At 43.9% G+C, this 15,058-nt stretch overlaps 1 protein-coding gene across 2 annotated transcripts in view; it reads right to left on the reverse strand.

Annotated features, from left to right (window-relative positions):
• Positions 1-15,058, reverse strand: part of Slc22a2 (solute carrier family 22 member 2) — a 37,684-nt gene that overhangs the window by 19,379 nt on the left and 3,247 nt on the right. For both annotated transcript variants that reach the window (XM_028866664.2, XM_028866662.2), the window contains exons 3-4: positions 3,937-4,091; positions 1,201-1,369 (exon numbers count right to left, since the gene is read on the reverse strand). In XM_028866664.2, coding sequence (XP_028722497.1) covers positions 1,201-1,369; positions 3,937-4,091 — 324 coding nt within the window. The remainder of the gene's footprint in view (positions 1-1,200; positions 1,370-3,936; positions 4,092-15,058) is intronic.

Consider the following 15,058-nt stretch of genomic DNA (forward strand, 5'->3'; position numbering starts at 1 on the left):
TTATTTCCTTCTTTCTTTTTGCACATGTGTAGATGTGGGTGTGCATATGTGTGGGCACATGTATGTGTGTGTGTGTGTGTGTGTGCACATGTGTGTGCATGTGTGGGCATGTGTGTGTGGGGAGCACATGTGTGTGCACATGTGGGCACATGTACCTGTAGGTGGAAGCCTGAGGCTGGCTCCCTCCATTGCTCTCCACCTTGCTCAATGAGGCAGAATGCCAGAACCCAGAACTTGACAAAACGTCTAGTTCATCTAGCCATCGTGCTCCAGGGACCCCCGCTCTGCCTTCCAAGCTCTGAAACCACAGGTGTGCTGCTATGCCTACCCGGCATTGACATGGGTGCTGGGGATCTGAACTCAGGTCTTTGCACTTGTGTGGAAAACACCCATCCCTCCAACACTGGTTATTCCTTGAGTTCTGGTTCTCTCATCTCCCAACTCCTTTCACTTGCTCTTACCAATCTTTGTTCCCTATGCATGCAATTTACCTGAATTCTGGATCCTTAATTTTCTCTGGCCCTGGATGTCTGTCCACGGTCCCCTTTTGGCATCTCAGATTTGAATATGTCCAAAGCTCAACTCATAACCTAGAGAGAGCCCTTCTAAATTCCTCATTCTTAGGAATGATTCCTTACCGACATGCTAGTCTATATGTGTTTCCCCTGGGTAGGGATGATGAATATATCTTACTAGCCTGGGTAACTCTGATTTATCAGTATGGTCTACCTGGAGTGCCATGCTGGCCTTGTTTGTGGTCATTGCTGCTATGATTGATTGGAAATGTCTGCCTTGGTCACGCCTATGGGAAAGTAGTGTTATAATCATTTGCCCTCTGCCTGCCCATCTTAGAGCTTTTGTAAGGGAGTAAGGTTAACAAACGGCAATACTGTTGACTTCTCTAAAGGGTCTGCCATCCAAATTGGATCCTCGCTGCTGGGAGCAAAGCATCAAATAAACAATATGAGATGAAAGAAATGGGTCACAAAATTCTTATACCCCAAGCTAAAGGACATTGGATTTTCAGTGAGGGACTGTGTAGTTTTTATTTTAGCAACATGGAATTGGCTTCCTGTGGCACAGGCCTAGAGAGTGACGGAAGCCTTGTCATTTGCAAGCAGGCATTCATGGTGAAGGAAGACTTGTACAAAAGAGATGATTTATATGCATCCATCTTCTTTTTGTTCCCAGCAGACTTACCAGAAATAGAGCAGGAAGCAGAAGTTGGGCAGAGTCACAGCGAACTGCAGCCACCGCCAGTGGGGGAGGGCATAGGCCACGCCCGCCAGTATCAGGAGCCCAACGGTAAAGGCCACTTGGTAACAAATCCCCACTGTCCTGCGATAGCCCAGGCCAACGAATTCTGTAACTAGAGGAAAGAATCCGCATGGTCAGCAAGATGAGCTAAAGCTGGCTCCCAACCTTAAGGCAGCCACAAATGCCCAGCTCAAAGATATAGGCTTAATTTAGGATTTTCTACACAGCTCTCTGAGCCACTTGAAATGTGTGTGTGTGTGCGTGCGTGCGTGCGTGCGTGCGTGCGTGCGTGTGTGTGTGTGTGTGTGTGTGTGTGTGTGTGCGTGTGTAGTGGTGGTGGACGTTTTGCTGCAGTTATTGCTATTGTATTAATTATAAACTTGCACTAACTAAACCTTGTTAACAAACTGAGCAAAACCGTTTGACTTAGAGAATAACATTAGCCATGAGGCTGGGCATGGTACCTTCTGCCTGTAATCCCAGTACTTGGGAGGCAGAGGCAGGAGGATTCCTTTAAGTTCAAGGCCATTCTGGACTACATACATGTTTTTGTATCAAAAAAACCAAAACCAAAAATAGCAACAAAAACAAAAAGAGAATTTCAGAGGCTGGAGAAATGGTTCTGTGGTTAAAAGCACCTGCTGCTTTTGCAGAGGACCTGGGTTCAGTTCCCAGCACCCATGTTAGGTAACTCACAGCCACCTTAAACTCTAATTCCAGTTTCAGGGGGTCTGACACCCTCTTCTGGCCTCCACAGGTACTTGCTCATGTGCTGCATATACACATGCACACACATAAATGAAAATAAAATAAAATGAAAATACTTTAAAAATTCCAAGGATGAATGTAATCATAGTTCACACAAATGCAAGATTTTGTAATATATCAATCAGGCAGTGATAACTCAAGGCATGAACAAATGAATTAAAAACTGAATTTGTGTCGTGGATGCTTCATATATAAATGAACATTTACATGCAAGTTGTTCTCTTACAGAGATAAATACTTTGCAATTCTGTTTATTTAAGGACTTAGAAATCCTGTGGTAGGCTGGGATCAGCTAGTACTAGCTTAAATAATTCATTTAAAAACTTTGCAAATGAGTTGTTGAATACATATCTATTTTGAAACCTTCATGGTGGGTGTAGCTAAGGCTTAGAAAGTAGAAAACATACAACAAGGACTTGTTATATCCTTTGAGAAGCAAGTTCTCAGCCACCATTGTACATGGAGGAATGATCCACTGTATTTATGGCTCCATGTCTGCATCATGACAGACATATGGGGTCTGTATGCAGGGAGCTGGGAGTTCTTTTCATATGACAGACATGCTAGAATTGGAATTGACATGTCCCACAAGCCACAGTCCTTGCTTAAATGTCTCACAGACCTGTTAAGGATTTTAATTATTTCCAATCCGATGGACATACATGTTAAACCTGTTTCTATAAGTTACTGCAAACGATCTAAACATTTTTTAAATGGCTGATTTAATTAAATAAAATGGCACAGGTCTTCCATAAATGCAAGTGTCTATCTTTCAAAGTGGCTGGGGTCCTGGATGGGGCTTGGGAGAGAGATGTGGGGTTGGGGATGGGGAGGAGCCACAGGTAGGCATCAAAGACTCCAGGACATTCACAGGGACTTCGAAAGAAATGAGTTGTAAAAGGTTGTGATTAATGACAAAATGCACATCTGCATAATTGAATTCTACTCAGTGTCTTCTAGAAACCAAATTATTGGTTGAATAGCTGCATGCATTAAGCCTTTCATCCATCAACCGTTTATTATTTGTCTTTTTTGGAGGAAATAATGTTCTCTCTCAGCCCTAAAGTTCCCCAGATTTGTATACTAGGTTAAAAAAACAACAACAACAACTATGTAAGCACATGTTCTATTTACCTCTTGTGCAATGAAAGCTTCAGTCTTATTCCCTTAATTCCAAAGTGCTCGGTTCCCAAATGTAGCCAAAAGGACATGATCGTGGAGCTTTCCAAGATTTAACTAGGTGACGATTTTTCACAACTGCTAGATAGACACTATGCTATGGAATCCAAGCATGCTTTTGTGCCTCGTGGACTTTAATTGTAACTCTGGCTACTAGTAAGTAAATTATAGCCCTGACTTTACAGCACGTTTTCTACTTTTCTTTCAGTCCACGACCCCTGCTCATAGAATGGCACTGCCCACAGTGAGGGTGGGTCTTCCCACCTGGGTTAGCCTAATCTAGATAATCTCTCACAGGCATGCCAAGGCCTTTCTCCTGGGTGATTTCAGCTCTTGATGAATAACCAGGGTCCACCACCATGACTGTGTCCTTCGCTAGTCCTTGAGTTTAAGTCCAAGTAGTTGATGAGAACAGACGAAGTACAGTAATAAATTCCCTTGCATTCCAAACACATCTCTTATCTTGGAGTCTTTTTGCCTGAATAGGTTTGGTATAGGCTAGACTTTCTCTCCATATAACAACCCAGGGATCAGAAACCAAAAATTTCAATTTCTGGGTGTTGTGGTGATTCTGTGCTCACTGTTCATAGGAGGAACACAGAGAGAAGTGACTGGGCGTTTTAAAAAATTCTTTAGGTACAGAATAAAAATCAGCATTGTCGTTCCACCCAGGCTCCACCAGACTAAAAGTCCCCGTGTGCATCCATCCAGCAGCACCTCAAGCCCTCTTACTCAGGATGTAGCCGATTAACCAGCCCGCTTTGCTGACCAGTCCCTGGAGGAAGCGAAACACCAACATCCAAGCATAGTTGGGGGAAACTGCCATGAGAACCCCGGAGGTAGCGTTGATGAGGATGGTGACCAAGAGGCAGAACTTCCGGCCAAACCTATGGAGAAGAACCCAGAGAGGGCCCAGGATTAGTTGGTCTGATAATTCCTTCTCCTAGCACTGTGACAAACACCTGGAGAGAGCAGCCTGTGGGTGGAAGAAAGGATTTATTTTAGCTCACCATTCTAGGGTATAGCACCCCATAGAGGGGTGGTCAGGGCAGCTTGAGGCAGCTGGCCACGTTGCACCTGTAATCAGGAAGCGGAGGGTCGGGAGGGCCGGTGCTTAGCCCACTGTCTCCATTTCGTTAATCCAGGACCCCCACTCCCAGAGTGATGATGCCCACAGTCAAGGTGGGTCTCCCTACCTCAGTTAACCTAGTCTACATAAGCCCTCCTGTCTTCTAGGTGATCCTAGATCCCAACCAGCTGACAATATGATCCATCACAGTTGGATTCATGGAAGTGGAGAAGATTCACAGACGTTAGGTCAGTTCACAGTTCTGGAGGTGTGGATTGATACCCCCACTCCCCGGTTTACACGTAAGTTCTGTTCTGTTTAGTAAACTTTGGGAGGCTACATGGATAAAGTTAGAGCGCATTGAGCCCCCTCACCCAGGTACTGTGGCTGCTCTTCTGGGAGAGGTTCGCTCCTTTGAGACCATCCAGGGCTGAGTGACCTATAAGTCGAGTCAGGTCATAATCTACAAACCGGGAGCTTGGTACTAAAGTCCCAGCCAACTGCCCATCTAAGAAAGTCTCTACTTTGGTTTCCCACAGTTATCATTCCCACAGCATCCCACATCCTGGTGAGATGACTTCCATATTTCTATTGGAAGAACTCAGGTTTCATCAGTCTGGGAACCAGGAGAGTTGACCAAGAGGAAAGAGATGGTCTCTGGGGTTTAACTCTGACCTCACTAGTTACTGTAACATTGGGTAAGTTATTCAACATTAGTACATTTCTTCACATTGAAAAAAAAAAAAACAACTGATTATCTGGAGAGGGGAGTCCATGAAGTATTATATAGAGAGCTCAGGACCTTGTCCTCCTTGCTCACAAAGCTGATGCTATGGTGTGTCCCCCAAGGACTCATGTATCAAGATCTTGGTCCTCAGTGTGGCAATGTTGGAAACTAATGAATTCCGAAGAGGCAAAGCCTGATGGGAGAGGTGCTTAGGTCATTGGGGACACTGCCTTTGGAAGAGAACAAAGTGGTTCTCTGGGGTCCTCAGTTAGTTCTTTGTATGCTTGTGTGTGTGTGCGTGTGCGTGTGCGTGTGCGTGTGCGTGTGTGTGTGTGTGTGTGTGTGTGTGTGTGTAAGTAAACCAGAGACTAACGTCAGGCATTATTTCTCAGATGCTGTTCACCTTGCTTTTTGAGATAGGATCTTTCCCTAGCCTGGAGCTCACTAAGTAGGCTGGCTGGCTGGCTATTGAACCCCAGGGTGTCTACCTCCTTCCTCAGTGTTGGAATTCAAGTATACACAACCATGCTTGGTTTAACATTTTTCACTTACTATTTTATTTTATGTATATGTGTGTTTTGCCTGCCTGTATGTTTGTGTACCACGTGTATGCCTGGATGCCCACAGAAGTCAGAAGAGGGCATCGGATCCCTAGAACTGGAGTTATTGGTGGCTGTGAGCCTCCACGTGGGTGCTGGGAATCGAACCTGGGTCCTCTGCAAGAGGGAAAGTGCTCTTAATTGCTGATTCAACCCTCTTCCATTCTCCACACCACTGCTTTTTAAACATGTATTCTGGTGATAGAATTCAGACCCTCATGAAAGGACCAAGAAGACACCTTAACAGGCTGCTCAGTCTTCTCTCAGAGATCAGGCCTCAATTTCAGTTTCCTGAGACTTGAGCAAGCAGTTTTCTGGGAGGGCCATGAACAAAAGACATAGTCCTTGCAGTAGCTCCCTTTCTGCATGTACTCATACTCTGACTGCTCAAGGTTCAGCCAGTTGTTTACTGTCTGGGACCCTCACCAACTTGTAGCTATGTGCATGGGTCAATGTGAATGTGCAAAGTCAGCCAGCCTCCATGGCAGCTCAAGGACAGAGCCTGGGACTTGTCCAGGCCTGCCGAAAAAAATGATAACTGTAACCCCCAACCAGTAACTTCAAAGGTTACACGCCCTCACCCAATCATATGATACAAAGGCTTGTACCACCCTGCTTGTAGTTTTTCCCTTTAAAAACCCCTCACCCTGAGAGTTCAGGGCTGTCCTCCTCCATCTGCTGTGTCGAGTGTTGGACACGGACCAAGCCTGGGCTTGCTTGTTATTGATAAACCCCTGTGTGTTTTGTATGGATATAGGCTCTGTGGTGGTCTTGTGGGGGGGATCTTGTGACATGAGCACAACACTCATGCGTGCGGGCTTGACCTAGGCTATGTTACACAGAGGTGTCTCCAAGATGCACACTATGCTGTGTGTTGGATATAGTGTTTGCTAGTTAAAAAAAAAAGAGGTTTCTGGGCTACATGCTGCTTTGATAGAACTGCTTCTGATAGTTGATGGTGCACATAGCTCCAGACCCAGTGGTAAGCTGTACCACCACCATGTTGGGAAGCTGAGGTGGATGGAGCCAGCAGTCACAGCACCGTTTCAGTCTTAGAATGCTGCAGTTTAAAGCAAAAGGTTCACAATAAGAAAGATTCAGATGGAATAGTTTACAGTGTGTGTAAAATATACGTAGGCTTGAAAAAGACAAAAAAGGAATATATACAGTTATATAAAGAAATAGTTTTTTAAAAAACAAAGTCTTTAAAGAGAAAGTAAAAGTAATATAAAAATAAGCTATGTAAAGATGGATATCATGCAGAGAATCTGGATTATGTTGTCTTTGATATTCTTAACTGCAGAAAGACATTTGATTGTAAAAGCTGTTGAGTTAAGCCAATATGTATATTTTAAAGATACCTTGACTTCAAAATTTGGATTGAAGGATATGTTGCTTTGGAAAGGAGGCTCTGCTTTTGTTTCCACAGAAAGCCAGAGGCTATGGATTTGTTCCAGATTAAGATACATCAGGTTTGACTAGCCAAGACCCCCTGAAAGGTCTTTGATGACACCATGACCTAGATGATCCAACATCCAGAACAGTTTCAAGGCAATTGGCTCAGACAATACACCCTCACGGACTACTCCATAATCCTAAAATTTTCGTTGTGTCCCCTTAAGATACAGTGCCCCCCTCCAGCAGGAAGTAGTAAGAGAAGCTACACCCAAATTCCCAAATATACCAAGCTGGCTTTGGAGATGGAATTGACTCACTCCTTCTCTAAATCCAAGCATATTACTAAAAGAAAAGGTTAAGAGATTATTGTGTCCCATATCACATATTGTGCCCTCTGGTGTGGGACAGAAAAAAAAACCCAATATTTTTATTTACAATAGGTTGATTATAAATACAATCTCTTTCTAAAGAAAGGGGGATAGTATGGATAATGATAGGATGAAAGAATAGATTATTAAATCTACTTTTAAAGACTAACAACTTGTTTAGAAGTGTTTTACATTGCTATAGATTTTAGTTTATTGATACAAATTTAGAGTTGATTTTGTTATACTGTATATATATTTCTACTCTCATTTGAGGTATTATGTTTATGTATCTCATTTAGATTGTAATGGATAATTAAGAAACAGATTAATAATTAGTCTTCTATGATAGTCAAACTTGTAACATGTTAGTTAAGTTTTCTAGGTATACATAGATATATTTCAGATAGATAGGTAATCTTCAAACACTTCAAAGACCTACAGAATATGGCATTTAAAATGTTTTTAAAAATTTAGACTTTCTGGATAGTGAGACATGTCTGTTCCAGGCAGCACTGATTTACTTCAGAGAGGAGGATGGGCATTGAAGACACTCTATATGGAGCTTTTCTTCTTGGAAAAAAATAGCCATTTGGGCAAGAAACTGTTCTTGCTTGGACTACTTGATCTACTGGACATGCAGGACCCATAGGAAGGTGACCACTAAACTTTGCTTGGAGAAATGGTCCTTCAGGTTCCTGCTTTGCAGAGGAAACTGCCAGACATTCTACAGGACACAGAGAGAAGTGACTGAGAGACTTTAGGCCTGTGGGCTGAAGACAGATGCCCCAACTTTACAAAAAAACTTTGAATGACTGTTCAGGCTGCCAGCTGTCTCTGTCTACTCTTGCAAGACTCTCAAAAGTTGCTTGCATCCTTTTCCCATTTCCCAAGTAATAGTATATCCTTCTGAGGTCTTTGATGTAATTGAAGACTAGATAGAATTTTCTCAGTTATGATAAGAGATAAGTTAGATATAAAACCTTAGACTCACAAATATAGGATAGATAGGATATCTTCTTTAATATTGTAACTGTAATTCTTGCTCGATAATTGTTTTGTTATCTGCAATTTTACTATGTGAAAGTTAAAACCTTCCTTTTGAAAGAAAGAAAAGGGGAAGTGTTGTGGGATGTTCTGTATGTTAAATGTGTTGCTCTGATTGGTTAATAAATAAAACACTGATTGTCCAGTAGCCAGGCAGGAAGTATAGGCGGGACAAGCAGAGAGGAGAATGCTGGGAGGTGGAGGACTGAGGCAGAGATGCTGTCAGCCACCGCCACGACAAGCAAGATGTAAGCCATGAGCCACGTGGCAACTTATAGACTATTAGACATGGGTTAATTTCAGATAGAAAAACTAGATAACAAGAAGCCTGCTGTGGCCATACAGTGTGTAAGCAATATAAGTCTCTGTGTGTTTATTTGGTTGGGTCTGAGCAGCTGCAGGATTGGTGGGTGAGAGAGACTTGTCCTGACCATGAGCCAGGCAGGACCAGAAAATCTCCAGCTACAAAATACTTATGCGGCAAGCTCTCTCACCGAGCTGTTGTAGACTATTAATTCAAGGTGTGTTACTTTTGTTTATGCTCTGGAACGTTAGTTTAATGATGCAAAGATGTGTTTAATTAAATAAAATTCACCTGTGGTCTGGAGGCTGAGTCAGCAACTAGCTGACAGGAAGTAGCAGGGAGGAGCCAGGTGAGAAAGGGTTTGTAAGGAGGGGCGAGGAGGATCGTGGGGGCTTTTTGGAGGAGTCCCAAGGAGAGGAGGTGAGCTACTTGCTATTCAGCCTCTCCAAAGAACAGAATTCCACTTAACCTTTGAATCTTGAGTTCTTTAGAGTTAAGCTCTCTTCGTAGCTTTTCAAGAGTTGGAGCCTGAGGGAACAGATTTCCTCTGGCTATGGCCCTTAGGGCCTAACCACTGCTGGTAGCAGTGCAGTTGCCGATTCAGAGAGCCGTGGCTTAAAAGGCAGCAACTTAAAAAAGGACAGCGCTGAGCCATCTCTCCAGCCCCTGAAATAGATCTTAGAAGAGTGAGTTGTTATGAGTGAGCCCGACTCCCACATGGCTCTCCCGATCTATTTCATGGTGCAATCTCTTTCTCCCACACCACCATCCCCTTCACCCTGCTGCTACCTGTCACGAGAGGCAAACCAGAGCTGAGCCGATGCCAGTGACATCCCCTGGGATGTCCAGAACTATGAGCTGTCTAACACTGCTTTACAAAGTCCCTCAGCTGTAATCAAAGGGTTACAGCATAGTAACAGAAAATAGTTGGCTCTCAGAGGGCGGACTTGGGGGCTCAGTTACTCCAACCATGCCCTCCTGGTTGTGTTCTGAACGATAGTCTCTGTTAGTGAATATTGTTTAGTAGTTCATAGAAGATGGTGCTATATCTAATACACATATAATGCTTGTTCAACTGAAGTCAGTCAACCAGGGTCGCACACTCTTGTGGCAGCTCAGGACCTGGTAGCTGTTCTATTATTGGACAGCTGTGTTCTAGGGAGTACTTCAGACGTTAACTAACCATTTGAAAATGATCCACAATATGATTAATAATTATTCTAGGGTGTTAATGTTTCCAGTCTGCAATGGGAAACTCTGGCTGTCCCCTTAGTCATTGGTGTAAATTACTAAACCGAAAATGGCTTCAACTTGGTTGTTTCCAGGTTCTCCCTCCGTGGCTCCCCACTGTAATAGGTAACCCTGCAGCTCTGAGCGCCAAGCTTGCCAAAGGGACACTCCACTCATTCTTCAGCGTTCCCTCCTGTTTTCACCACTCAGGCTTCTGACCTTCTGATATTGTGACATGACGTCGTCATCTACAATGTTTACGCTCAAGAACCAAACAATCAAGGTATTTAAAGAAGATCTCATAGTAGGGGAGGCTCTTGCTCTGAAGCATGAGCATTGAATTTGGATGTCCAACGTCTACACCGAAAGCCGGGTGGCATTTGCTGGGGGTGGGGAGTGGGGCAAAGGCAGGTGATCTCCAGGGCTGATTGGCCAGCCAGTCTAGTTGAAACAGCAAGCTCTAGGTTCTGGGAGAGATTCCTATCTCAAAAATAAGGCAGAGATCAATAAGGGAAGATGCCCTGTGTTGATCTCTGGCACACACACACCCCTCTACCTCACACACAGTCATGCACAGACACACAGACACATACACACAGAGACACACACACACACACGTGGTGGTATTGTGTTCCCCAAAATATTGTGCACCCTAATAAACTTATCTGGGGTCAGAGAACAGAACAGCCACTAGATACAGAGGCCAGAAAATGGTGGCACACACGCCTTTAATCCTATCATTCTAGAAGCAGAGATCAGCCTGGATCTCTGTGAGTTCAAGGCCACACTGGAAACAGCCAGACGTGGTAACAAGAGCCTTTAATCCCAGGAAGTGATGGCAGAAAGGTATATAAGGCATGAGGACAAGGAACTAGGTTCAGGTTAAGCTTTTAGGCTTTTGAGCAGTAGTTTAGCTGAGATCCATTTGGATGAGGACTCAGAGGCTTCCAGTCTGAGGAAACAGGATCAGCTGAGGAACTGGTGAGGTGAGGTGGCTGTGGTTTGTTCTGCTTCTCTGATCTTCCAGTGTTCACCCCAATCCCTGGCTCCAGATTTGTTTTTATTAATAAGAATTTTTAAAATTCATGCTACACACACACACACACACACACACACACACACACACACACACTCCTACCTCAAAGTTTTAAGTAAATTTGTATTCTGTGCTGGATTGCCTCCACAGCTATCCTTGACTACAAGTGGAATGTGGAACATGGACAGGACACACCTACAACCCTTTCCTTGGAACTTATAGTCTGTAAGGATATACTCACGTGGCAGTTCCTCAGTGCCTAGTGTATTTGGACTCATAGTAAAGCCACAGTGGTAATGCCGTCGAAGGACAAAATCCTTTGACTGGAAGGGGGAACTGCATTATTGAAGGCTCCAAGCAGGGAAACTAAGTCCCTGTTACAGAGAGACTGCAGTTGTCCCAGTAAAAGAGGCAGTGTCTTTTTTTAAAAAGATGTTTTGGGAGTCTGAGTCAGTAGTTGGATACCCTTCTTCTATCACCACAGACACCATAGCCACCTAAATTGCTTAATGAAAACCAGACAGAACCAGAGTGGCTGGGCACCATTTTAGAGTGTCCTTTAGCTGTCTACTATCTAGTATAGAGACCAGGTCCACCTTCATCGGGGGAGGGGTGAACGGCATTATTTGGGAGAGCATAAAGATACAGAGCCTCAAGCTCACCCAGACAGAGGGATCAGAGCTTGACTTATAACAAAATCTGGGTTGACTGATATGGTCATTAATGCCCTGGAAGAAGTGCTTCGATTCTGTCCTGCCTCAGTTTCCTTCTCTGTAAAGGACAGGCAGTAAAATCTACTTTACAAAGATGTCGTGCTCCTAAGAGAGATCACATGAGGAGGCCTAGTAAAACAGTTGGTCTGTAAGGTGGCTGGAAAGTTTGTTTCTGATGATTCTAAACATTTGGTAACAGTTGACTGCAGCCCACCGGGGCTCTGCTTTGAGCTGCTTCCTTCAGGAGAGCAGGCACTGACTCCCAAGAGGAAGAGGTGCAAATGAATTGTTAAACAGAGCCATTGTTAAAAGTCAAGTGACACACACTGACAATGTAAATGTTACATTAAAGCAAGGGTAAACAGGTATAAAACATGCTACTTTCTACTTACTACATCCCATCCCCTGAGCCTCTGAGGTTATCCGCACTCAGGATGATGTGGAGGAAACGCGGTTTCTAGACACCTCTGTGTCCAGCGGCCTCGCTTTGGTGGACCTGTCCCTCCAGAAAGTTTGCCTTTCAACGCCTGCAAGCATGCCGCTCAATGCAACACTCCTTAGTCCTTATTAGAGTACAGTGCTTGGAACTGATGAAAGATTGCTTTTCTGTGTGTCAGATGACAGTGCAAACCCTTCCTCAGCAAGTTGTGAGTGAAGAAATAAACTAGAACTTTTAGGAAACAACCGATTTCAAAATCTATGTCACAAACGGACCCTAAAAACGTTGAATTCCTGCGAGACAATTTATCTTCTCCCTCCCTCCCTCCCTTCCTCCCTCCCTCCCTCCCTCCTTTATTCTTTCTTTCTTCCTCTCTCTTCTCCCTTCCTGTCTTTTTCTTTCTTCCTCTTTTTCTATTTCCTTTCCTTTTTTTTTTTTTTTTTTTTTTTTTGTTTCAGTGTTCTTATCTGGATAATTTCAAAATATCCTCCTGACTTTCTTCTAAACACCATGCCCAAATCAGCTGTTGGGGCATGTTTAAAATTTTGCTTGTGAAAAACACTATTTTATTTTAATGTTGGTTACAATTTGTGGATAAAATGGGTTTTCATGACATTTTTAACTTACTGCGTGACGTCCAAAGCTTGTAGTGGGCATTAAGTATGCAGAAGAGAAATGGTATGTCTTCTGTCCCTAGTCCTGCTCTGCTCTCTTGCATTCGTGTGGGACAGAAAAAGAGCAATCAAGCAAAGCTTCAAGTAGCTTTGGGAAAAGAACTAGAGACACATTGAAAGCCTTCAGGGGAGCAAAAGGGAGCAAGAGCTTTCTAGAGATTGCCTGCATAGGAACGGAAGGATGAGCTCACTTGAGGAGGAGGGGAGCTGGCGGGAATGTTCTCCGGAATGTGCTGTGGGGAGGGATTGGACCTGGCCTCCTTGAGTGGGATGAGAATAATTAACTGGCTTCTGAAGCCTACTGGGTGAGGCTGTCACCTGTGCGCATGACACTTCTGGAGAGCTAGTGTTAACATCCACTTTGGTGTGCCAGGGCATGGATGAACCAGGAGCTGCCTAGCCAGTGGACAGAGTGTGATTGGACCCTGGACCTCCTCATTAATGTGTCTGTCTTGACTTCACAGCCAGCCTGCAAATAGCTACCCTCAGTTCTGTATAATCACAAGAAAATGAAATCACCACCCCCTCCACCTCACAGCCTCCCACAGCCCGTCTCGGGGAGAGCCTCGCCAGGGAGGCTGAGCAGACAGTTACAAATGCACTGTGACTCTTGGCACTGCGCCTCCACCTCCATCCACCTCCCTCCTGCTGCCAACAGGGCCCCAGGCTCTTGTCAAGTCAGTACGTTCTTATGAACCTTTCATTCTTTTGCAATTTTGATGCCAGCTTGATGTATAATCAAAGAAAGCTGTCTTACATTTAGATTATATCCACAGTAGAGAGACGGCTGGCGAGGTCTGGAAGGGCAGTAAGTGAGCACAGGACTCAGTTGTCATATATTTCTGAGTCAAATATGTATTTTTGCAGGCTGATTGTTTACTACAGCCATTATTAAGAGTTATGCATGCTTACAATTAAATTTCATTAAAAACAAGTGCAATAAACATGTAAAGCCTATCATTTCTTACTTGTGTTATTACATCTGATTATCTGGGACTATTTGTATCCACTGCATTTATATGGCACAGAAATGTTATTTCTAGCCATGTCTCTCTGTATACACACATACACATATATACATAGACTATACAGATGTATCATCATAACACATTTCATGCACACAAACACACAGGCACATATCACTATGCTATTAGGTGACTGGCAATGAGAGTGATACCATCCAGGTCACAGAGTTTCAGTGCCTGGCTTGTGGAAAGCACTCTGCACATGGAGGCATTATGAATATTGTATCACTGACTCTGATGGCCCAGGCACATGGGGGTATTATGGATATTATATCACTGACTCTGATGACCCAGGTATCTACAGTACTCCTCAAGTGTCTATTCCTCTCTCTGTTGAGGACTTTCCTTACTAGCTAATGTCATCTACAGAGCAAGATGCATGTTATAAAGACCTCCCTTAGTCACACTCTAAGTCTTCTCCTTATACCCCATGGGGAAATGTAGCCATCGCTCTTCATCAAAAAGGAAACTTCTCTCTACAGCAGGCGGAGACCCTTACAGGAAACTGTAACTGGACATAGCACAAAAATCAGTGGATCATGGGACACCCAGCCCCAGTGAGTAAATATACCTGCACAGTTTACACAGCTCTGTGGCCGGGGAACATCATGGAAGAGGCCTGCAAAGGAGCAGGAGGTCTAAAGTCTGCTGTGGGCCTGTCTCCTTTAGAAATGGCTGTGTAAACAAGACACGAGCACTGACAATATCAATAGACACCCTAACTCGGAAACGGGAAGCTCTTCCAGGGCCCACCCCTAGACCAGGCAGCCAATGACTGCTAAGAGAGTGAGAATTAGCCTTTCCCAGGGATGAACTCCTTGACTGGTTATCCTGATCAGCCCTGAAACCAAATACACACGACAAAAAAAAAAAAGTACAGCAGGTTGTATTTATATATTTGTCCATACATATATTTCTTTGATAATCAAAGAAAAAGAGGCTATCAGTTTGAGAGTTGGGGGACATTGGAGGGATTAGAAGGAGGAAAGGTAAAGGGTGATGAAATAATATTTTAATTAAAAAGGTAAAATTAAATGAATAAAACACAAAAATATGAAAATTAAAAAAAAACACTTTTGTACAGTGAGCAGGAGTCCACAATGGTGGGCAACCAGAGCCAGAGCACAGCTTGGCCACTACGGACACTGAATATGGACAGACAGATAGGCATAGAGCCGAGGGATGGGCTTCTGATACATGAGCATTAGCTGGCCTGATGGATGGAGTC

Source organism: Peromyscus leucopus, chromosome 8a, assembly GCF_004664715.2.
Source record: "Peromyscus leucopus breed LL Stock chromosome 8a, UCI_PerLeu_2.1, whole genome shotgun sequence".
NCBI classification, from domain to species: Eukaryota; Metazoa; Chordata; class Mammalia; order Rodentia; family Cricetidae; genus Peromyscus; species Peromyscus leucopus.